General features: G+C 40.4%; 1 protein-coding gene across 4 annotated transcripts in view; it reads right to left on the reverse strand.

Moving 5' to 3' along the window:
- SUCLA2 (succinate-CoA ligase ADP-forming subunit beta) overlaps positions 1-20,712 on the reverse strand; it is a 43,791-nt gene extending 23,079 nt beyond the window's left edge. For 2 of the 4 annotated variants that reach the window (XM_072783098.1, XM_072783099.1), the window contains exons 1-4: positions 20,558-20,712; positions 14,705-14,885; positions 3,105-3,204; positions 2,551-2,713 (exon numbers count right to left, since the gene is read on the reverse strand). In XM_072783098.1, coding sequence (XP_072639199.1) covers positions 2,551-2,713; positions 3,105-3,204; positions 14,705-14,885; positions 20,558-20,647 — 534 coding nt within the window. In that variant the 5' untranslated portion in view covers positions 20,648-20,712. Of the gene's footprint in view, positions 1-2,550; positions 2,714-3,104; positions 3,205-14,704; positions 14,886-20,449 lie in introns of all 4 variants that reach the window. The other 2 variants (XM_072783102.1, XM_072783101.1) reach the window with 2 other exon arrangements.
- Positions 20,713-23,116: the final 2,404 nt, after the last annotated feature.

The following is a 23,116-nucleotide window of genomic DNA, read 5'->3' on the forward strand; positions in this document are numbered from 1 at the left end:
ATTTGCGTGAGCCCAAAAGTGCTCAATAGGTACTGGGCAAATGTTAAGAAATCTAATTAAAAAAAAAAATCTAATTTTTAAAAAGTGCTGAAACAGAGAAGGTACTTAAATTGATTTTTTGGTATGCCAACCCTATGTAAGTATCTACCCAAGCTTCCTAATATAACATACTAAAGAAGACCAGCAAAGCCTATCTATACTCCTAAAAACAGAAAAGGAACAAAAGCAATGTTTAATGATCAGCTGACTTCTATACACTTTAATTCAACCAAAAATGTTCTTCTATTTTTAGTTTAAATAGCTGATTATTTTCTTATTAATAGAGTCCCAAAAGATGGTTGCCATACCCCAAAAGGTAACACCAACCAACTCTACACTGGAGTGATACAACAGCATCAAAGAACATCTGCCAAATGGTTTTACTGGTACTGGTTTTTTTTTTTTTTTTTAAAGATTTTCTTATTTGAAAGAGAGAGCACAAGCTGGGGTGAGGGACAGAAGGAGAAGGAGAGGGAAAAGCAGACTCCTGGTTGAGCACAGAGCCCAACATGGGGCTCCATCCTAGGACCCCGAGATCATGACCTGAGCCAAGCAAAGTCAGATGCTTAACTGACTGAGCCATCCAGGCTCCCCAGTGGTACTATCAAATTTTTACTCTGAATTATTACAACTATGCAATGTGAAATAAAAACATTTTTTTCTCAAAAGAGACTCAAAGAGTTCTCTAAAAACTCAAGTCCTTAAAATGAACTCAATTCTGACCCTTTTCCCTAATGCATTTGGTCATGGCTCTTCTCTCATTGGTCATTTTATTTTTAATAAGATATTCATTGTGTTATATCCCTATCTTTAATAACATAGTTCAGTTTGCTGTATTTACTCCAATCAAAATGAGGTACTCTGTGTAGTATTATAGGACTCTCTATAACAAAAAATAAAAACACAATAACAAAATGAAAAATGCTGATATACAACCTCAATGCAAAGTATAAGGAAAATAAGTGAATTTGTAAAAATATAGTTTTTGTAAATATATGTAATATATAAGGTTTTTGTCATGAGATTTTTTTTTTTTTAAGATTTTATTTATTTATTCAGGAGAGACAGAGGGAGAGAGAGAGAGGCAGAGACACAGGCAGAGGGAGAAGCAGGCTCCCGGCAAGGAGCTCAATATGGGACTTAATCCGCTCCCTGGGATCCGGCCCTGAGCCGAAGGCAGACGCTCAACCTCTGAGCCACCCAGGCATCCCTGTCACAAGATCTCTAAAGTAACTTATAAAACTAAATTCTACCACAAAGAGAAGCCTATAATGGTAAAGGCATCGCTTATAAATAAAACAATGTCTTTTACCCTACATCCTAAGTGGGTTTTTACTACCATCTAGTGTTAAACTTTAAGAAATACTTTCTTATAAAAATTAAGTTCCAAAAGACACTTTATAATATCCCTCAAACATTACTAGAAATGTAATTAACTGTAGGGGGAAAAATCACAATATAGATATTAACATTTTTTGAAAAAGCTGTTCTATATAAGAAATCTATTTTCATTATCTTAAAATTTTTGTTGTATTACTAATTGTGTAATTGTTTAATTTACATCAAATCCTTACTAGGACTTCCAAATACACAGTCAAGTTGCCTCAAAAATCAAAGTAGATACCACAAAGATTCAGCCCATTAAATTAACCAACGCACTCAAAAAGCAAGATAATTGTGTTAAGCATCGGCCTTTAGCTCAGGTCAAGATCTGAGAGTCCTGGGATGGAACCTATCTGGCTCTCTGCTCAACAGGGAGCCTGCTTCTCCCTCTTCTTCTCCCCCTGCTTATGTTCTCTCTCTCTGCCAAATAAATAAAATCTTTAAAAAAACAAAACAAAAAGCCAGATAATGATAGTATAAAATGATTATCAATGCTGTCTCCATGCCAAGAGGTTTATGAAAGGACTTCCTCTTCATCTGATACATTAAATGCTAGCATTTTAGGTTGCATAAAGAGAGGAAAGCAGAGGTAGGATTATGCTTCTTAAAATCATACTGTCTGCTACTGAATGTCATCCTTCAACTTGCCAAATAACAAATCATACAATAAAATAAACCCCAAACTAAAAAAATAAACAAACAAACAAACAAAACACCAAGAGGTTGAAAAAGAAGACAATGAAGCCATGGAAACACATTCTTTTAATGGGTTCAGAAACTCTGTCAGATTTTACTCTGCTAGAAATTATTTTCTCTAGTCAATGGAATCTAGAGATGAATCCAAAGGATTTAAGCAGCTGTTAGTAAATTAAAAATTTTAGAAGTCCTATGGATTCTATCTCAGCAAGGTTTTGTCTACAGCTTTATTTACAGTACTATACATTAAATGTTGTAACATTAACTATGCTGGGTTTTTTTTTAAAAATAACACAAAAATACTGTGCTCATGATATACACAAATAAGATTATGGGTCATACCTTTTAAATCCTTCCCAAATAGAAATAACCAACTTTTGAAATTGAATGTAATAAAATCATCCTAAAGGTATCATGCCTACAATTACTCACTTGAAATGACCTTTCCATTGTTATTGCAAAGTAGTATTCTCTCCGGGGGTATCTTCGCTCACAAACCAACACTTGATTGCATATTCTCCCCTTTTCTCCCGTTTGCTTCGTAAACAACTTTTTCCCAATCATTTGTGAGGAAACAGCTTTTGCTTCTTCTGGACTGAAATAACAAAAAGAACTCATTCTTTCTCCAACTCAGAAAAACAAAAGCACATGACAACCAAAATTTTATCTTTTTTTTAATATTTTTTTTAAAAAGACTTATTTATTCTGAGACAGAGAGAACACACCAGTGGGGGGAGAGGCAAAAGGAGAGAAACTCAGACTCTGTGCTGAGTGCAGAGCCCAACACGGGGCTCGAGCCCAGTACCTTGAGATCATGACCGGAGTCAAAATCAAGAGTTGGACACTCAACCAACTGAACCACCCAGGCACCCCTCGCATTTAATATTTAAATCTCAGTATTTTCATCAATTCAATAATAAGGAGTAATTTTTACAACATATTTTTTCTTTAATAATAATGATTTTTCTTTTCAAAGCAGGACTTACGAGAAAACTATCTTCACTCCTCCTTTGAGGCCACTCTCAAATGTTCCTTTTCCTCTACCACCAGCTAAAACCTGTGCCTTTATCACAACATCTTTTGAACCTAGAAGAAAAACACTTGTTAGATCCCCAGCATGGAACAGCATGCAAGACATTATTTTGTTATTAAGCATACATATTAAGTGATGTTATTAAATGTAGCTAAGTCTCATTTACCCACAATGTCAAAAAAATGAAGTATTCCATAGTTTTTCTAGATTAGAACATTAAAACACATTCACCATCTAAAGATCCACAAGTTTAAAAAATGAGCCAGCCATTCATTCGTATGAAATCATTTCTTAAAGTATACTGAAAATAATTTTACTTTAACACTTTAAATCTCTAGTGCTTTGGAAGGTATGAAAAGTACAAAATTGAAACTCAAATGTCTTCCCAATATTTCCCTCCCTTTCTATTCACATGTAAATTGCCATCCTGTGAACAATGGAGTCAAAAATGCCACTCTGAGTAGAAATACACCACGACTTAAGGGGAAAGTACTAGTAGTGATACCAACGGACATTGTTCCACTAACAGAAAGACCTGTGATATAAATTCTTGAGCTATAGTGTTATGAGGGGTATTATCAGGAGGTAAGCTATATTTATCAGAAGATTCAGGGATGTTACGTATGTAAGTCTTAAGTTTTTGATTTTTTATTAAACTTTTTAACATTTTTTAATGAAATTGTTTAAATAAATACTGAGTTTGTCTTCTTTAATAGGTAGACTGATCTCGCTCTTCTGTCTTCCTCTTTCAAATGTGCTGAAGAAAATCAGCAAACCAGCTGTTTAGCCTAGGTACCACTCATCACTCATGATCCGGGGCTAGGCCTCTTAGAGGGGCGTTCTCCATCTCCTCAGACAGCAGAATTTTAGCATCCCCTCATTTTGCCTACACTAGCAGTGCAATACTAGTATTACATGATGGCAAAAGAATAACCTTGGAGATTAGGATTAAGGACACGGTCTCATTCTTATTGGTTACAAGCCCAAGGCAGACTCTGGGATATAACCACGGATCCATGTTCACACCATGCAGAATGCAGGGACTCGCACCTCATCAGATAAGCCAACCAAATCAAAGAGGTAACAAACGCAGCTTGTGATAAAACCAGTAAGAAATGACCTAAAGTTTACCCTTAAAAAATTACTACCAAAGAACATTCAGAAAATGATGTAAATGAATCTACATTTAGAAGTTAGAAGCTGACCTGTGAGTCAGTCAAGGTAATGCTAAAAAAAAAAAAAACTCTTTCTCACACCCCATATCCATTCAATTGGGAAGTTATGAGATTCTATCTTTAAAATTTATCCAGAATCTTGACCACTCATCACCTCCTTTGGACCCTGGTCCCAGCCACCATTCTATCTCACCTAGATTACCCTTGTCCCTAACAGTATTCTCAAAGCAGCAAAGTGAGCACTTCACTCCTCTACTTAAAACCTTACCGTGAATGCCCATTTTACTCGGAGCAAAAGTCACACTCCTTACAATGACCTACAAGGCCCTATATAATCCCCCAGCACCTTTATTACTTGTATTTCCTATGACCTCCTCATTGCTCACTCCACTCCAGCTAGACTAGTCTCCATTGTTCCCAGGCATGCTTCTGCCTTCAGGACTTACTTAGCTCTAATGCTCCCTCCACCTGAAATACTCTTCATCCAAATACAGGAATTCTCTGCTTTTCAAAAGTTTGCATTACATCACTTCTCTTTTACAAAAGACCCACATCATTTACCTGTTTTCACTAACCAAAAGAAATCGGAAAGTGATTTTCACTTTTGCAAAAATAGCATTGTGTTGATTTTGCAGAAAGCCATTACAGAGGCAGCATGCACTCCAAGCATCGAGTGGCCCTGCTAACCTTTTTATCCAAGATGCTTCTTGCAGCATCTCGGCATCAAGCCACCAAAGCTTTGAACTGTGCCTGTGAGCACCTGTACTTTATCTTGACTTATTTTGTGTATCGCTGTTACCAAGATGTGCTCTAAGATATCAGAAAAGCCTCACTGGGTCTGGGAATACTTGAAAATCCTTCCATATAAGTTACCGCTAACTGCTTTTTCTTTATGCCATTCTGGGTAACAAAAGGTTTCACAAGAATGTTCTACTTTCAGATACCAGAAGATACCTGTATCCATTTGAGAAAGGTCCTCATTCTCTTCAAGTTTTTCTTCTTACATCTCAGTATCCATAAGGCTTACCCTGATCATCCTACTTAATATTACAACCTGTCCAGGTGGGACCAATCTTCCTTACCCTGCCCATTTCTTTTCCATAGAATTCATCACCTTCAAACATAATATATAATTTTCTCATGTCTACCATTTATTGTTTTGCTCCCCCACTAAAATACAGGCTCCAGAAGGGCAGAAGCTTCATTGTGTTCACTGATGTTCTCAAGCTCCTGGGAGGGTTCCTAGCATATATTTTCTGAATGTTGAATAAAAGAACATTTAAAGATGGAAAGAATTCTTACAAACCTAGATTTTCCACTGCTGTTTTAAAAACTCAAAACTGAGGACTACTGGGTGGCTCAGCAGTTAAGCGCCTGCCTTCTGGCCCAGGGCATGATCCTGGAGACCCAGGATCGAGTCCTGCTTCTCCCTCTGCCTGTGTCTCTGCCTCTCCTCTCCCAGCCCACGCCCCCGTGTCTCTTATGAATACATACATAAAATCTTTAAAAAAAAAAAACTCAAAACTGGAAATACTGGGCCCTGCAACTAAAGCTGATTAGAAGTGCCTTGTTTACACAAGATAAAGTCTTTTCAATCTGCCACAGTCCCCATCATACCCAGGTAAAAATAACTAATAAGAAATTTCCTTAAAACAAATAATTTTCTTATTGGAAAGAAAACAGGTAGCTTCAGGGACAATGGCAAATTACAGAGTTCATGCCCAAAATAAAAGGGAGTAGTCACTAGTCATTTTACCTGTTTCTGGTTACCTTCCAAGTCATGGTTTTCCAGTACTTGAGAAACATTCATTTATATCCAAAGAGCATAAATATAATTCCAACAGAATAAATATAATGTAAAAATGGTCAATAGTTAAACTGGTGCTTTGCTGGGCTAAATTCAAACATTCTTAACATTAAATTGAGAACTTAAAAAACTGACCTATTAGAGTAATAAAGTTCTAGTTTTTCAAAAACATTTTACAAGAAGGAAGTCTCTTCCCCCAAAGTGTCAATTTCCTTTCTTTAGGAATACAAGTTTCTTTAGGGCAGAAGCAATTTCACAAAAGTTCCTTCTAAAAAAGCCCTTCACAACAAAAGAAAAGCCAAAAAATATATAATGAATATAGTCTCATCAACTATCAAGACAAGAAGAATTACAAGAGAAATCTGAGGACAACTGATTGAAACAAAGATTTTATTCAATTCCATTAATTCATTCAATAATTACATCTATATACCAGTTACTTGCTAGAGCCACAGATACACCATTGAGCTGAAGAGACCTACCCTGCCCTTAGAGAGCTTACAGTCTTATTAGATTTGGACCTTTGCTTTAGTCAGACAAGATCTTTTATGGATTCAAAGACTGTCTTTAAAACATAGTCACTATCCCTTCTAGCCTTCATTATTCACAAACACCTTAAGCATTCTTTATACGTAGTCATCTAATAAAACACTGGGAAGAAAAAAGAAGGCAAAGTCCTATTGTATGGCATTAAAAATCTCCCTCCAGGGTGGCATTCATTAATTGGCAACCTTTGCACATGTTTATTCAACCAGACAAAAATTCCACCTTAATTATACTAGAATCCTAAACATCAGGAATGGCTGGATAAATAAAAAAAAAAAAAAAGACTAATCTATGCTGCCTATAAGAGACTCACTTTAGATGTAAGGACATAAACAGACTAAAAGTGAAAGGATGAACAAAGATATTCCATGCAAACAGAAACCAAAAGAAAGCTGAGGTAGCTATACTTATATCAGAAAAAAACAACTTTATAACAAGGACAGTCTTGCAAAAGAAGAAAAAAGCTGGGTTACATAAAAATAAAGGGGCCAATCTAACAAGAAGATGTATCATTTATAAATATCTATGCATCCAACATAAGAGCACCTAAATATATAAAGCAAATAGTAATAGACATAAAGAAGAAAACAGCAACACAATTAATAGCTGGGGACTTTAATACCAATTGCATCAATCAACAGATCATCCAGGCAGAAAATCAATAAGCAAACACAGGTCTTAAACTTAACATGTTCGACCATGGTCTAGACACACACACACACACACATACATACAATATTCTGTCCAAAAGCAACAATACATATTCTTCTCAAGTATGGAAGGAACATACTCCAGGACAGATTACCTGCTAAACCACAAAACAAGTCTTAATAAATTTAAGAGGACTGAAATCACATCAAGCATCTTTTCCAACCATAATGGTATGAAACTAGAAATCAATTAAAGGAAGAAAACTGGAAAATTCACAAATATCTGAAGATTAAACATGATACTAATGGATCAAAGAAAAATCAAAAAAGAAATTAATACATTCAGACAAACAAAATAAGACAATACCAAAATTTACAGGCTCAGCAAAAGCAGTCTAAGAATTCACAGTAATAAATGCCCATCTCAAGAAACAAGAAAAGTCTCAAACAAATTAATTTTTGCACCTCAAGGAACTAAGAAACAACAAATGAAGCCCCAAAGTTAGTAGAAGGAAGGAAACAACAAAGGTTAGAACATAAATAAAATAGAAACTAAAAAGACAATGAAAAAAATCAATGAAAGTTAAGAGCTGCTTCTTCAAAAAGATGAATATGGACAAACCTTCAGCTAGATTCACGAAGAAAAAAAAAGGGTGGACTCTAAAATAGACACAAAAGATGAGCTAGTACAACTGAAAACTCAATACAAAGGATAAGAGACTATTATGATCAATTACATGACAACAAACTGGACAACCAAGAAGAGATAAATTCCTAGATACAATCTACCAAGACTGGATCAAGAAGAAATAGAAAATCTGAACAGACTACTCGTAAGGAGACTGAATCAGTAATCAAAATCCTCCCAACAAATGAAAGCCCAAGACCAGGGGGCTTTATTGGTGAATTCTATCAACATTTAAAAAAGAATTAATATCAATCCTCCTCAAACTGTTCCAAAAAATAAAAGAGGTGGGAAACTTGCAATTCATTTTACAAGGCCAGAATTACCCAGATACCAAAACCAGACAAGGATGCCACAAGGGAGAAAATTACAGACCAATATCCCACGTGAACACAGATGCAAAAATCCTCAACAAAATATTAGCAAACTGAATACAACAATACATTAAAAGAATTGTATACCATCATCAACTGGGATTTATCCCAGGAATAAAAGGTTGGTTCAACACCCACAAGTCAATGTGATACACTATATTTATAAAATGAAGGATAAAAAAACATATGATCATCTCAACAGATGCAAAAAAAAAGGTCATTTGGCAAGATTTAATACCCATTTATGTAAAAATCTCAACAAAGCAGGTATAGGGGGAACATAGCTCAAGACAATAAAAGCCATATAAGACAAGCCCACAGCTAATACCCAACTCAACAGTGAAAAGTTGAAAGTTTGGCCTCTAAAATCAGCAACAAGAGCAGTCCGGGTGGCTCAGCGGCTTAGTGCCGCCTTCAGCCCAGGACCAGATCCTGGAATCCTGGGATCGAGTCCCACATCAGGCTCCCTGCATGGAGCCTGCTTCTCCCTCTGCCTATGTCTCTGCCTCTCTCTCTCTCTCTCTCATTCTGTGTCTCTCATGAATAAATAAATAATCTAAAAAAATAATAAAATTAAATTAAATTAAATTAAATAAATCAGCAACAAGACAAGGTGCCCTATTACCACTTTAATTTAACATAGTATTGGAAGTCCTATCTACAGAAATTAGGCAAGAAAAAGAAAGAAAAGGCATCCAAATTGGAAAGGAAGAAGTTAAACTGTCACTATTTCATTATGCATGGTATTTTAAGTAGAAAAACCTAAAGACCCCACTGAAAAACTATTAGAATAAATGAATTCACAATACTGCAGAACACAAAATCAATACACAAAAGTCGATGACATTTCTATACATTAATCATGAACTATCAGAGAAATTTAAAAAAAAAAATCTCACCTGCAACTGCATCAAAAAGAATAAAATACCCTAGAATAAATTTAAATTTAACCATGGAGGTAAAAAAAAAAAAAAAAATCTGATACTGAACTATAAGGCATTGATTAAAGAAATTGAAGACAAAAATAATGGAAAGATATTCCGTACTCATGGGTTGGAATAATACAGTTAAAATGTCCATACTACCCACAGCAATCTACAGATTCAATGCACTCCCCATCAAAATTCCAAAGGCATTTTTCACAGAAATAGTATAAGCAATTCTAAAATTAGTATGGAACCACAAAAACAACCCCAAGTAGCCAAAGCAATCTTACAAAAGAAGAAAAAAGCTGGAGATATCAAACTCCTGGATTTTAAATTATATTGCAAAGCTACAATAATCAAAACAGTACAGTATTGACATAACAAAACAAAATAGAGAGCCCAGAAACATATCCATGTATACATGGTCAATTAATTTTTCAAAAAAAAGTCAAGAATATACAACGGAGAAAGAACAATCTCTTCAGTAAATGGTGTTGGGATGGGGCACGTGGGTGGCTCAGGCAGTTAAGCATCTGACTCTTGATTTCGGCTCAGGTCATGATCTCAGGATCCTGGGATAGAGCCCTGTGTTGGGCTCTGCACTTAGCAGGGAGTCTGCTCGGGATTCTCCCTCGCCCTCTCCTTCTGCCTCATCACCCTCCATGCTTGCTTGCTTGCTCTAAAAATAAATAAATCTAAAAAGTTTTTAAATGAATAAGTAAAATAAATGTCATTGGGAAAACTAGACAGCCATGTGCAAAAGCATGAAACTCAACCATTATCTTACACCATACACAAAAATTGACTTGAAGTGCTTTAAAGACTTGAACATAAGACCTAAAATACCATAAAACTCTAGAAAACATAGATGGCAAGCCCTCTGACACAGGTCTTGTGGTGATTTCTTTAATCTGACACTAAAAGTAAAAGTAACAAAAGCAAAAATAAATAAATGGGACTATGTCAAATTAAAACACGTCTGCATAGCAAAGGAAATCAACAACAGAATAAAAAGCCAACCTACTGAATGGGAGAAAATATTTGCAAATCATTTATCCAACAAGGAGTTAATATCCAAAACATATAAAGAGCTCATATAATTGTGAAAAAAAAAATAATTAAACAGGCAGAAGATGTGAACAGACATTTTTCCAAAGACATACAGATGGCCAACAGACACACAAAAAAATACTCAAAATCACTATTCACCAGGGAAATGCAAATCAAAACAAAATGAGTTATTATTTCACACCTGTTAGAATGGTTATTATCAAAATGACAGGGAATAAAAGTGTTGGTGAGGATGTAAAGAAAAGGGAACACTCATGCACTGATGATGGGAAATATGAATTGGTGCAGCCACTATTGAAAACAGTACAAACATTCCTCAAAAAAATTAAAAAGAGAACTACTATATGATCCAGCAATTCCACTTCTGGTTATTTATCTGAAGAAAATATTAACTTGAAAAAATATATGTACCCCTAGTTAATCACAGCACTATTCACAATAGCCAAGATATGGAAACAACCTAAGTACCCATCAATGGATGAATGAGTAAAGAAATTATGGGATGTGTGTGTGTGTGTGTATATATATATTCAGCCACAAAAAAGAATGATATTTTGGCACTTGCAACAACATGGATAGACCTAGAGGGCTAAGTGAAGTATACTAGAGAAAGACATATTCCACATGAATGGAATCTTATATATGGAACTGGAAAACAAAACAAAACAACTAAGCTCATAGATAAAGAGAACAGATTGCTGGCTGCCAGAGGCAGAGGGTGGGGCATAAGAAAAATGGATGAAGCGGGTCAAAATTAAAGGAAAATTTAAAAAAAGAAAAAGATGGGACTTAACACCCATTTCAAACTTCTAACCTATAAAATGTGAGAATAAATTTATGTTTTAAGCAATTGAAACACATATAGCAGATATAAGTACTACTGTTAATGAAATTTAGAATTTGGCAATTAAAGTCTCCTCAAAAAAAAAAAAAAAAGGCTGAACAAAATATGTACTAAACACAAACTAGTCAGGCAACACAAATTTCACTAGGCTAAACAATTTTCAAGCAGCAAAATTATTACATTGTGTGTAATTTCAAACATGGAAATCCAATACAGATGCAATTCTATTTAGGGTAATGGGGGAACTAAGATGTATTTGTATCTGAGCCACGTACTAGGGTTTCCCTATAAAAATTCTATGAAGCACAGTTTTTACAGTTCCTCAGAAAACCAGAACAAAAATGGCAGAACCTTCCCAAGCCTAAAGATATTATTCTTACTAAAGATCTACCATTAAAAACAGATATGAGAAGGGGCGCCTGGGTGGCTCCATCGGTCGGATGTCTGACTCTTGATTTTAACTCAGGTCATGATCTCAGGGCCCTAGGATCAGGCTGTGTCAGGCTCCCAGCTCAGTAGGGACTCTGCTTGAGATTCTCCCTCTCTCTCACCCTCTGCCTCTACCCAACGCACTCTCTCTCTTTCCCTCTCTCAAAATAAATTAAATCATTTTAAAAATGGATATGAGAAAACCAGTCTATTTAAAAATAGGGAGGGGGCCACCTGGGTGGCTCAGTCGGTTATGTGTCTGCCTCCAGGCTTAGGTCATGACCCTGGGTTTATGGGATCCAGTCCTACGTCAGGCTCCTTGCTCAGCAGGGAGCCTGCTTCTCCCTCTGCTATCTCTGTCACTATCTCTGTCTCTCTCTCAAATAAAATTAAATAAAATAAAATTTTTTAAAAAAGGAAAAGAAACCAGAATTAGATTTCTTTCCAACCATCCTTCCATCCCTAACTTCAATTATTCACAACAAGCAAAACTAGCCTCTAGAATAGCGTTTCCAACTTTTTCACATCATGATACACATAGAAAATTACAGAATTTGTAGGGAATACTGGGGAAAGAGGCCAGAGCTATTTCAGGAGTCACCAGCTGTAAGGCTCAGTGGCCCCAGTCCCAATGCTGACTCAGCTTCTCCTGCCACCCACAAAACTTAGGGGAAGCAAGTTTGGCCCAAGCTTGCATTTATATCTCATAGTATCAGTTGGTGATGTAAGACTTTTTAATAAATGGGAATTAATGCTTTGTAAGTTTTTCAGTAACTCAAGAAGCAAGGTAGCCACAATCAGCGTTGGGGATTGCTAGCTAGATTGACAGAACCAGGTGTATTTCTAAGGCGCTTTATACCACACCTTATGCAATTAGATCCCATAATCAGTATCTTCTAACATTAATGAATCCCAACAAAAGACAAAACTGTCCTCAACACCTTCACAGTAGTTACTAAATATATCTTTAAAAAGAGCATTTCTGATTCTCTAAATTTAAAAGATCTCCTTAGTCACTAATCCCACTTTCATACTATAAACCTCATCAGCAGTGTTATTTGACAAAAACACACTTTCTAGATGAACAAGACACCTTCTGTTCCAAAGGGGTTCAAAATCAGAGCTGCCTACCACCCGTCCCTTACTTGAAATAAGTCCTGGTCCCAGAGACTTCCCAGAAATACTCATAACTAAAGTATATCCTGTACATGCTAACTATTCTTTCTTCCTTTAATCACTTAAGCATCATTAAAGTTTATAAGGAGTAAAGAAATCAAGAAATTGGCATCCAAATAAATCCTATTTGTTTTATGAAAAAGTTGCTATACAATTTTTTTTGACAAAACAATGAACTTTGACTAAGTGAGCAAATATATGGAAAATACAGAAAAATCAATTAGAATTTGGAAATAGAAAAAAATAGTTTTTACTGGTTTCATTATATATAAATCAGGACTTACTAAGACTGGCATGAAAAATATTTTATGCTCCAGCATTATTACAAAGGAAACAATTGGTAAACAAAAAAAAAAAAAAAATCACTCAAAAGATTAGACTAACAAAAATAAAAGAACAAAGTCAAGGGTCTACATTTCATTCTTAAGGACAGAACGGCCGAATAAGAAAATCTTACACTTTCTCCATTGCATTTCCAAGTTTTTCCTCCTACTTAGCTGACTTTTCTTTAGAAATTAAAGTTTAGGTCATATAGATAAGATCAATCCCAAGGGAATAGTCATTAAAAAGTAGCCTTTGCAAGAATTACAATCACGAGTTTTCTTTAAACTTGACCTTTAAGAACCTCTAATGTACAGTGTTTTGAAGGTAAAAATAAGGCACGTCTTTTATCATGCACAAGCTCAAACTATAGGTCACCGTTAATTAACAAAAATTTCACCAAAATTAATATCAATCTACATAAGGTTTTCAATTAATAAAGAGAAGTTTGCTTATAATCTGAATAAAAAGGATTTTTTGATTAATAAAAAATTATCAATGAAAACTCATGCTTCCAAGTCAACATCTCATTCAAAAACAGCTAAGAATATACGACATTTCTAAACTTGTACATGCCCTCACTTTTGGAAGAAAAACTCATTCTAGACACAAGTACAGAATGAGAGTAAAACTTTAAAATTTTTCAACATTTTTAAATGCCCCATAGCCTTCCTAAAATACTAATAAAATCAAAGTCTTCACCAAAGCACATTCAAAGTCATGTTAATCAAGTATAAATCCAGCAGAGATTGTGCTAATCTACATAAAATTGGTGGGACTTTAAATATTGTTAAAAATAAAATGCAGTGTATAGTTAGCACATTACTCATTATTATGGCTTCATATTAAATCATTAAAAATGTAAAGTGAAAAATATCTTCTAGAGTCAAGATTATTAAGAGATTAATATAAATCAACAAAATTCAAGGTAACAAAAGCTTTTTAGATTTGTTATCAATAAAAGAATTTACTAATAAACATAGACAAGTACTTAATTCATTTAACAAATACCAATAGTTATTGATTATCTAAGTGCCAGGTACTCTTCTAAGAGTTTAGGATGTATCACTGGACAAGATAAGACAAAGAAACCCTGCTCTCATGGAGCTTACAGTCTAGCTTCTTCCCCACCCCCACCTTGGTTCCATAATTTTCCCATCAAAAAAAAAAAAGTGGAGGGGAGGAATATTAGACCTCTTAACAGCCACAGAAACAGCTAGGATTTTCTTCAGTATTCCTTTTAGAATCATCACAGACATCAGTCTTTTAAGCTTCAGAATATTAAACAGAACTTCCTTCCCCATAATTATATTCCAACTAAAAAGAGGACTTTAAAGGCTTCCTAAAGCCAATATAACTGGTTCTTAAGTTCCTAGCTCATAATAATCTCATAATAATTTTAGAATGTCAACAATCCCTAAGTTCTACCTTCTAAGTAAATAAATTTTTTAAAAAATTAAAACCTATAAGTTGGTATAAACCAAAAGTGAAGTTCACATCTTAACTGAGTGCCCATGTCAAATGGCATAAGTTTTCCTTAAGTTAGTACCTAATTTTTTGGCAACTGCATAAGCTTCATCTGGTGATTTTGCCACATGTCCTTTGGGAATGGAGACACCAGCTTCTTGCAACAATTCCATACTCATGTATTCATGTAGTGAGAGATTCCTTTGTTGCTGCTGCTGTACTTGGAGTCCATGGTTGTTAAAAAATCCAGAACTTCCCAGAACCTAGAGAAATCAGGGACACATTACTATGACAGTGATTTGGAACTTAATAAAAACAACTTCTCAAAATACTTTTTTAATATACAGTACCTGGTTCTTCATAACCATAATAAAACCATTACATTAAATCATCAAAGTATAATATTCAGAGTACCTAAATGATAACCTGAGATAACCTCCAGCCAAATATCAAATGTAATTCTTGTAGTTTTAACTATTTTCTCATCAAATGTCTAGTCTTTATGTTTTGAGCTTTACTACTGTATCTCTAATGACTTACAGAGCATTTCTATTTCAATGACAAATTCAGCAGATCTAAAACCAACCTCATCCTTTCCAACAAACCAAAAATCCTTCCCAACTTCCTTCTCTCCATCATTCTTCCAGCACCTAACAAATCGCTTGGCACTACAAATGTGGTAGTTGAGTGATTACTCTTTCATACACACAAGACTCAAAAAAACTGTGGTCTCATCTGCAGTGGTCACTGTGGTGTGCTACTCAGATTCCTCTTTCACAGCCCAACTGCCGGAAGCGCTGGCTGCTGACAGCCCTCAGCTGAGTCCTCTCGTTGGCGCATCCTTGTCCAATGTCACATCTTCCCTGGTCAGCATGCATCCAATGACTGGTGTTTAAGATAAGGATATAAAGTCCTAGCACCACCCCAATTTAGGATAATTCTGAAGGAAAGGTTCCAGATTTCCCACAGGAAAGGCAAAGGTTCCTACTGCAACTGTACCACGGTTCTACTTCTCCTTCTACTCATTCCTCCTTCGTTCCCTCACAGCTGTTGATCCAGATATCACTTTCCAGTTGACTTCCTCTATGAAACTGATTTCACAGCCTGCAAATATCATCCAAACTCCTCAATCCGATCAACTTTATATGACAATATGTAGAATAAATTAAGTGCTATGAAAGCCCTGAAATTAGACATTTTAAGTATTATCCATACATTTCTATTCTCTATACAAAGAATGCAGGACACTGAAATTAGGTTCATATGAAACACACAATATTGTAAGAACTGAATTTAAAAGGATCGTATGTACAGGCTATTTTTTTTTTAATATAAAATACTGGAAACTATGGATAGTCCATGTTATAGATAGTTTAGAGGATTAGAAATGTATAGTTCTGGGTTATCTCCTACTGCTTTATTAAACAGTCTATTTTCTTTTTTTTTTTTTAAACAGTCTATTTCCTGAAGGGATTTCATGAAACAATTGCATCAAAATTACCTGGGATGTATCTAAAAATGCAGATTCTGGGGCCCCACTCTCATCTACAAAATCAGAATCTCTGGAATAGGCCTCAGGAAATCTGCATTCGTTAACAAGTAGTTCATCTGATTCTTAAGTACCCTACAGTTTGAGAACCACAGTCTAATAACAACACATCTAGTGACAACTTATTTGATTCATCTGATAAGCTAAAATCCTGAATAATATTTCACCAGAGTAGCTCAATTCCCTGATTTAGTGTCACTTCAATATTAAAAACTGGCAACATCCCAAACCGTTCAGCACACATCTACTTTCTGAAATTCCACTCTGGTTATATACCCAACAGAAGAGAGTGGTTAGTCTACCAAAAGGCACCTATGATAAGAATGTGCATAGCGGGATCCCTGGGTGGCTCAGTGGTTTAGCGCCTGCTTTCGGCCCAGGGCATGATCCTGGAGACCTGGGATCGAGTCCCACATCAGGCTCCCTGCGTGGAGGCTGCTTCTCCCTCTGCCTGTGTCTCTGCCTCTCTCTCTCTCTCTCTCTGTGTCTTTCATGAATAAATAAAATCTTTAAAAAAAAAATGTGCATAGCAAGCTTATTCAAAATAAATAAAAAATGAAAATGACCTAATCACCCATCAAAAGAATAAAATATGGCATATTCATATACTAGGATAACACAGAGCACTTTTTTTTAAATACCCATCACTCACAAAACAATGAATTAATCTCAACATAATTTTGAGGAAATGAAACCACACACAAAAATACATACTTGTACTTTTTTATATAGTTCAAAACCAATCAAAATTAGTGACAGGAGTGTGTCAGAAGGAGTGGTCACCTTCTGCTGGAGTACTGATGAGAGAGGACATGGGTGCTTTTGAGGGCTGAAAATATTACATATCTTGATCTAAATGGTGAAGACATAGCTGGATACCTACAGAAAAATTAATCTAGCTTCCCACCCAAGTTATACACTCTATATAAATTATACTTTAAAATAACAATAAAAATAAGAGGAAAAGGGGAGTACCCAGCACAGCTTGGTAAAAAGAGTTCTACATTCAAACAGTTTTTGAATGCATATATACCAGACGCTGTACTAGGGATGCTAAAAGAATAAAACCAATTTGGTCACAATCACAGAATTCATCTAATGTAAATGAGCATGCAAATGAACACCTACAACACATGTAAGAGCATCTGCAGTCATTAGGTAGCACTGTCCATTAATTAGCTGGACAGACTAGAAAAAAATATTAGAGACCTGATCCCAGTTTGAAAATAAAAAAAAGTGGGGCACCTGGGTGGCTCAGTCAGTTAAGCATCCAACTCTTGGTTACAGCTCAAGTCATGATTTCATGGTCATGACATGGAGCCTCAGCAGGCTCCATGCTCAACAGCAAGTCAACCTCCCCTTTCCTTCTCCCCTCGACCTCCCTGCACTGATGCACACATGCTCTCTCTCAAATAAATGAAATCTCTTTAAAAAATCAATAAATCCATAAAAATAAAAAACTAGTATCTGTAAAGGACACTTAAGAACTGAGGAAACCTAAATCTAAATTTCTAAGTAGGATAACTATAAATTTCCTAAATATAATTGTGGTTATTAGGAGAATATCCTTATGTTTAAAAGGCCATGTGCTAAAATATCTAGGGACAAAGTGCCATGGTTGAGCAAATATAAATAAATGTCATTTTATACATACATATAAAAATTCACATATGCACATGTAATTTTTTTTAAAGATAAAGCAAATGTGGCAAAATGTTAAATTTAGATGAAAACAATATATGTGCTCACTGAAATGTTGCTGGAACATTCTACCAGTTTCAAACTTTTCAAAAAATAGCTCAAGGTAAACCAATGACACAAAGCTCTATTTTTACAATTTCTTTCAAATATCTATACTCACAAAGAATCAGTAGTACTCGTAGGGTAATGCTGGTAACTTTTATACCCCTTAGAGGTTTTTGAATATCTGAAGTATTGATAATCCTTTCCTTGTACCACTATAAGTTATGACTTGAAATACGACTTTTGAATTATGCTGGTAATAAATATTCCTGCATAATCACAAGGATTCCCACATTTAAGTCTTTGTCTTTCTCCACATTATCACTTAGCATATTCCTCCTGCCAAAAGGCCACCAATTCCTGGCCAAATCCCTATACTACCACCTATTTAGTCATTCACCTAGTTTAAATCATATTTATTAAAATGTGGGGAAAGGTCGTTACTGGGGGATCTGATTCACGACAACTGAGAAAATATTTTAAATTAGTTCATCTGCTCATAATCGGAACTATGTTACCAGATATATACTGGACAAAAGATACAGAGAAACTAGAAGGTGATCAGAGAATTAAACAAAATGTTTAAGAATGGGATCCCTGGGGGGCTCAGCAGTGGAGTGTCTGCCTTTGGCTCAGGCCATGCGTGACCCCAGGGTCCTTGGATCGAGTCCTGCATCGGGTTTCCCACAGAGAGCCTGCTTCTCCCTCTGCCTGTGTCTCTGCTTCTCCATCATGAATAAATAAAATCTTTTAAAAAAAAAGTTTAAGAATATTTGCTTAAAAAAAAAAAAAAGTATTTGCTAAACTCAATGTGTGACCTTGAATAAGTTTCCTAGGATCCTGAACCTCTGTGTCCTCAGGTACAGAAGGGGTTAGTCTTCAAAATTCTAAAGCTGTATTATTTAACGTGTGGGTGGGAAAGAAGAGATGTTACAAGACAACATATGAGGCACTTCCCTACAGAAAGACAAGAGGTTTTTAATAGAATATCCAAAAGGATAGATGAAAACATAGTTGTTCATCAAATCTTCATTTTCTAAAACTCATGAGAAGGAAGTTCAAGGCCAAAAAAAAAAAAAATCACTTCTCCTGTTAAGAAGCTTACTCATGTAATTCACTGCCTCCAGGTTTAGACTATGAACAGCTTTAAAAAAAAAATCTAGATCAATTCATCTTTGTCATGTCTAAGGAGTTCATTTCGGAACAAAACGTAAAACTCTGAAATCGACTTGGAAGCCAATCACGCCCTTTCACAAGTTTCTTGGTGACAACGTTGAAAAAAAACAAGCCAAGGCTTCCTGGGGGAAAAAAAAAAAAAAAAAAACAAGAGCAGATTGAAGTGCACAGGCTTTGGGGCCAGACACTTCTGGAATTACGCCTTAGCTCTGACTTCACCTGCTTTATGGCTGAGCCCCAATTACTTGTTCTCTAAGCCACAGTTTCTCCATCAACGATGAGAATATTGACAGCCCTTAAAGCGGAGCTGAAAAGCCTCCCTACAAGTAAGGGAGTAAAACTACAAGTAAGGGGCACCTCAGGGGTCGAGCATCTGCCTCTGGCCTAGGGCGTGACCCCGGGGTCCCGGGATCCGGTCCTGCATGGGTCCCGCAGGGAGCTGCTTCTCCCTCTGCCTGTGTCTCTGCCTCTCTCTCTGGATCTCTCATGAATAAATAAATAAAATCTTAAAAAAGAAAGGAAAGAAAGTACAAGTAAAATGCCTAGCTCAGCACCTGGCCCAGCTCAGCAGGTGTGGGGTCCAGCAGCGGGGGGGCTGGCCCACATGGTCACTGTCTGCCCGACAAGAGCTCAGGTTCAGGGGCAATAAGAGGGATGGGATCACACGCCCACAACCTGTGCGCGGCACACACTCCGGAACAAGAAAACCCAAACCAACCAACCAGAACTTGGGACCGCTGGGCTGCACTCTACCCAGAAATGAAGCGACCCAGAGGACCGCCGTCCGACCTCCCAGCTGGGTAAGCTGATGATCAACAGCATCTTGTCCCCACTGTTCACAAGCACAGGAGGAAACCGCCAGGCGGGGCAGGTGGGAAACTTGCCCGGCCTCGACCCCCCAGAAGGCCCGTCAGCAAGCGTTCCCGCCTATGACCGCTCCCAAGGGACCCGAGTCCCCCTGCAGGGCATCTCCCCCCCCACCCCCCGCCCCTAGCAGGGCCGCGGGGCGACCTGCCTGCCTCTCCCCCCTCCCCCCCGCACCTGCACGCAGAGGCGCCCCCAGCTCCCCGCATCTGCACCAGAGGCGCCGCCCGCCCCCCGCACCTGCACGCCCCTCCTCCCCGCCGCACCTGCGCGCAGAAGCGCCCCCCGCTCCTCCCCGCCCTCTCCCCTCCCCCTCTCCCTCCCCCTCCTCTCCCCCCTCCCTCCTCCCCCGCCGCCGCCGCCGCCGCCGCCGCCGCCGCCGCCGGGGCTCCCCCGGGCAGAGGACGAGCGCGGAGACGCGCGGTCAGGGCGGGCAGCCCTCCGGGACACGCCGCCCGTCGGCCCGGCTGGCGCCCCCGTGTCACCCAATGTCACCTATTGCGAAATGACCCCGAGCCGGGCCCGCCCGCAGGAGCCGGGTCTCCCACCTCGCCCTTTCTCCTGCCGACCCTCTCGAAGCGAGAGCCGGCGGGGCCGCAATACCTGGGCGGCGGCCCGCAGCGCCGGCCGGGACCCGCGGCTGCGGAGGGCGGCGGCGGCCAATCGCCGGCTGTAGAACACGGAGGCCGCCATTGCTGAGCCCGACCCCGTCCCCTCGCGGCGTGCGCAGGCGCAGTAGGCGCGGCGGCCGGCGGCCCAGACGCTCGGGCCGCGCGCTCCGGCCCCGCCCCTCCCTCCCTCCCTCCCTCCCTCCCTCCCTCCCTCCCTCCCTCCTCCCTCCCCTCCCCTCCCCTCCCCCTCCCCTCCCCCTCCTCCCTCCTCCCTCCCTCCCTCCCCTCCCCTCCCTCCCCCTCCCCTCCCCTCCTCCCTCCTCCCTCCTCCCTCCTCCCTCCTCCCTCCCTCCCTTCTCCCTCCTCCCTCCCCTCCCCTCCCTCCCCCTCCCCTCCCCTCCCCCTCCTCCCTCCTCCCTCCTCCCCCGCGGCGGGCGGGCGGGCGCCTGGGTTCCCTGCATGCATGGGGGGGCGGGAGGGGGCGCAGGGGCCCGGTTCCCGGCGCGGGGGGCGCGAGTGACCTGTGCGGGGGGCGCGGGGGCGCGGGTTCCTTGCGCGAGGGCGCGGAGGGGGCAGGTTCCCTGAACGGGGGCGCGGGGTCCCAGGGTCCCTGCGCCGGGGGGCGCGGGGGCGCGGGTGACCTGTGCGGGTGCGCGGGGGGGGGGCGGGTGACCTGCGCGGGGGCGCCGGTGACCTGTGCGGGTGCGCGGGGGGGGGGGGGCCGGTGACCTGTGCGGGTGCGCGGGGGGCGCGGGTGACCTGTGCGGGGGGCGCGGGGGCGTGGGTACCTGTGCGGGGGCGCGGGGTCGTGGGTACCTGTGCGGGGGGCGCGGGGACGCGGGTGACCTGTGCGGGTGCGCGGGGGTGGGGGGGGCCGGTGACCTGTGCGGGTGCGCGGGGGGGGGCCGGTGACCTGTGCGGGGGCGCGGGGGGCGCGGGTGACCTGTGCGGGGGGCGCGGGGGCGTGGGTACCTGTGCGGGGGCGCGGGGTTGTGGGTACCTGTGCGGGGGGCGCGGGGGCGCGGGTGACCTGTGCGGGTGCGCGGGGGTGGGGGGCGGGTGAGTTGTGCGGGGGGCGCGGGGGCGTGGGTACCTGTGCGGGGGCGCGGGGTGCCCGGGTTCCCTGCGCGGGGACGCGGGGGGGGCGGGTGACTTGTGCGGGGGCGCGGGTTCCTTGCGCGGGGGCGCGGGGGGCGTGGGTTCCCTGTGCCGGGCCCCGGAGCCGGCCGCGCCCGCTCCGGCCCGCGGACCTTGCCCCGTGGAGCTCCGCGGCGGCCGGGCCACCTGCACGCCCCCTGGGGCGACGCGCTCCGGAAGGAGGGGGTCGGGGCTGCTCGGAGCCGGGGGCCGCACCTGCGGGGCGCGGGGTGTTCACGCGTTCTCAGCGTCTGCGCTGTGCCAGGTGCGTGCCCGCGGCGGTGAATAACACCGAGCTGTTCAGTCTTCCAAAAAGAAAGAAAAAAGAAAAAAAAGAAAAGAAAAGAGGAAAGGAAAGAGAAAAGGAAAAGAAAAGAGAAAAGAAAAGAAATCCGCCACCAGTTACCAATCCAGATGACTCACAATCACCTAGGACAGTTCCGAAAAATTCCCTTCCCCAGACACATCCTCCGAGGAGTGGAGTCAGGACATGGGTATTTCTTGGAGTTCTCAAGGGGATTGAGATGCGCACCTTGAGCCCTGAAAACCCTGAGCTGGGGACGCCTGGGAGGCTCAGGGCGAGATCCTGGGGTCCTGGGATCAGGTGCTTCTCTCTCTGCCTCTGTCTCTGTCTCATGAATAAATAAATGAAATCTTAAAAAAAAATTGTTTAAATAAATGGGCCCACTTCCTAGTGGATCCCTTAAAAAAAACAAAAAAAAAGAAAAGAAAAGAAAGAAAGTAAAGAGAAGGCCTAGATGACATGTGCCCCATCCAGACCTGGCCACTGGGCAGGCGACTGGGCGCCGAGGCCCCCCTGGATAGCTAGCTTTAAAATGTGCCCAAGAGTTTTCAGTGTACAAGATGCTAACCCAGGAACAGATAGATGGGAGTGGCTGGCAAGCGTTGTACAGGCTGCGGCACCTGCTTCTGAAGCCCAGTGGCCCGATGCACAGAACAGCAATGTATAAAGAAAAGAATGAATCTAAAACAAGCAGCGTGTCAGCTTAGGGAACGGAGAGGGGCTTTTTGCAGCCCCCCAAATCTCTGACCTCTTAAAGGCAAGACTTTGTCAAGGACTTTTTAATTTCATTGGCACTCACGGAGGACCGTCCTCAAGGCTCCCTTCATCACTAAGAGGTGTTAGTTAGTTAGGTAAGGTTAGAAACAGAGGGGAGGGAAACAGACATTGGTGTTCAAGTGCCTCTTGCATCTCCTGCCCATCACTGCCAATCAATTAAGATCTGGGTAATCTGTCCAAAAAAAAAATTCTGTCCAAAAAGCTGGGGCTCAGACCTTCCAGTTTCTATTAGGAACACATATCCCATCAGACTGAGTAAGACATACTTATCTTCCAGTCTTTTTTTTTTTAATTGCTAATAAACACAGTTGTCACGTTACCAGGTACAACAAA

The sequence above is a fragment of the Canis lupus genome, chromosome 17 (assembly GCF_048164855.1).
Source record: "Canis lupus baileyi chromosome 17, mCanLup2.hap1, whole genome shotgun sequence".
NCBI lineage: Eukaryota > Metazoa > Chordata > Mammalia > Carnivora > Canidae > Canis > Canis lupus.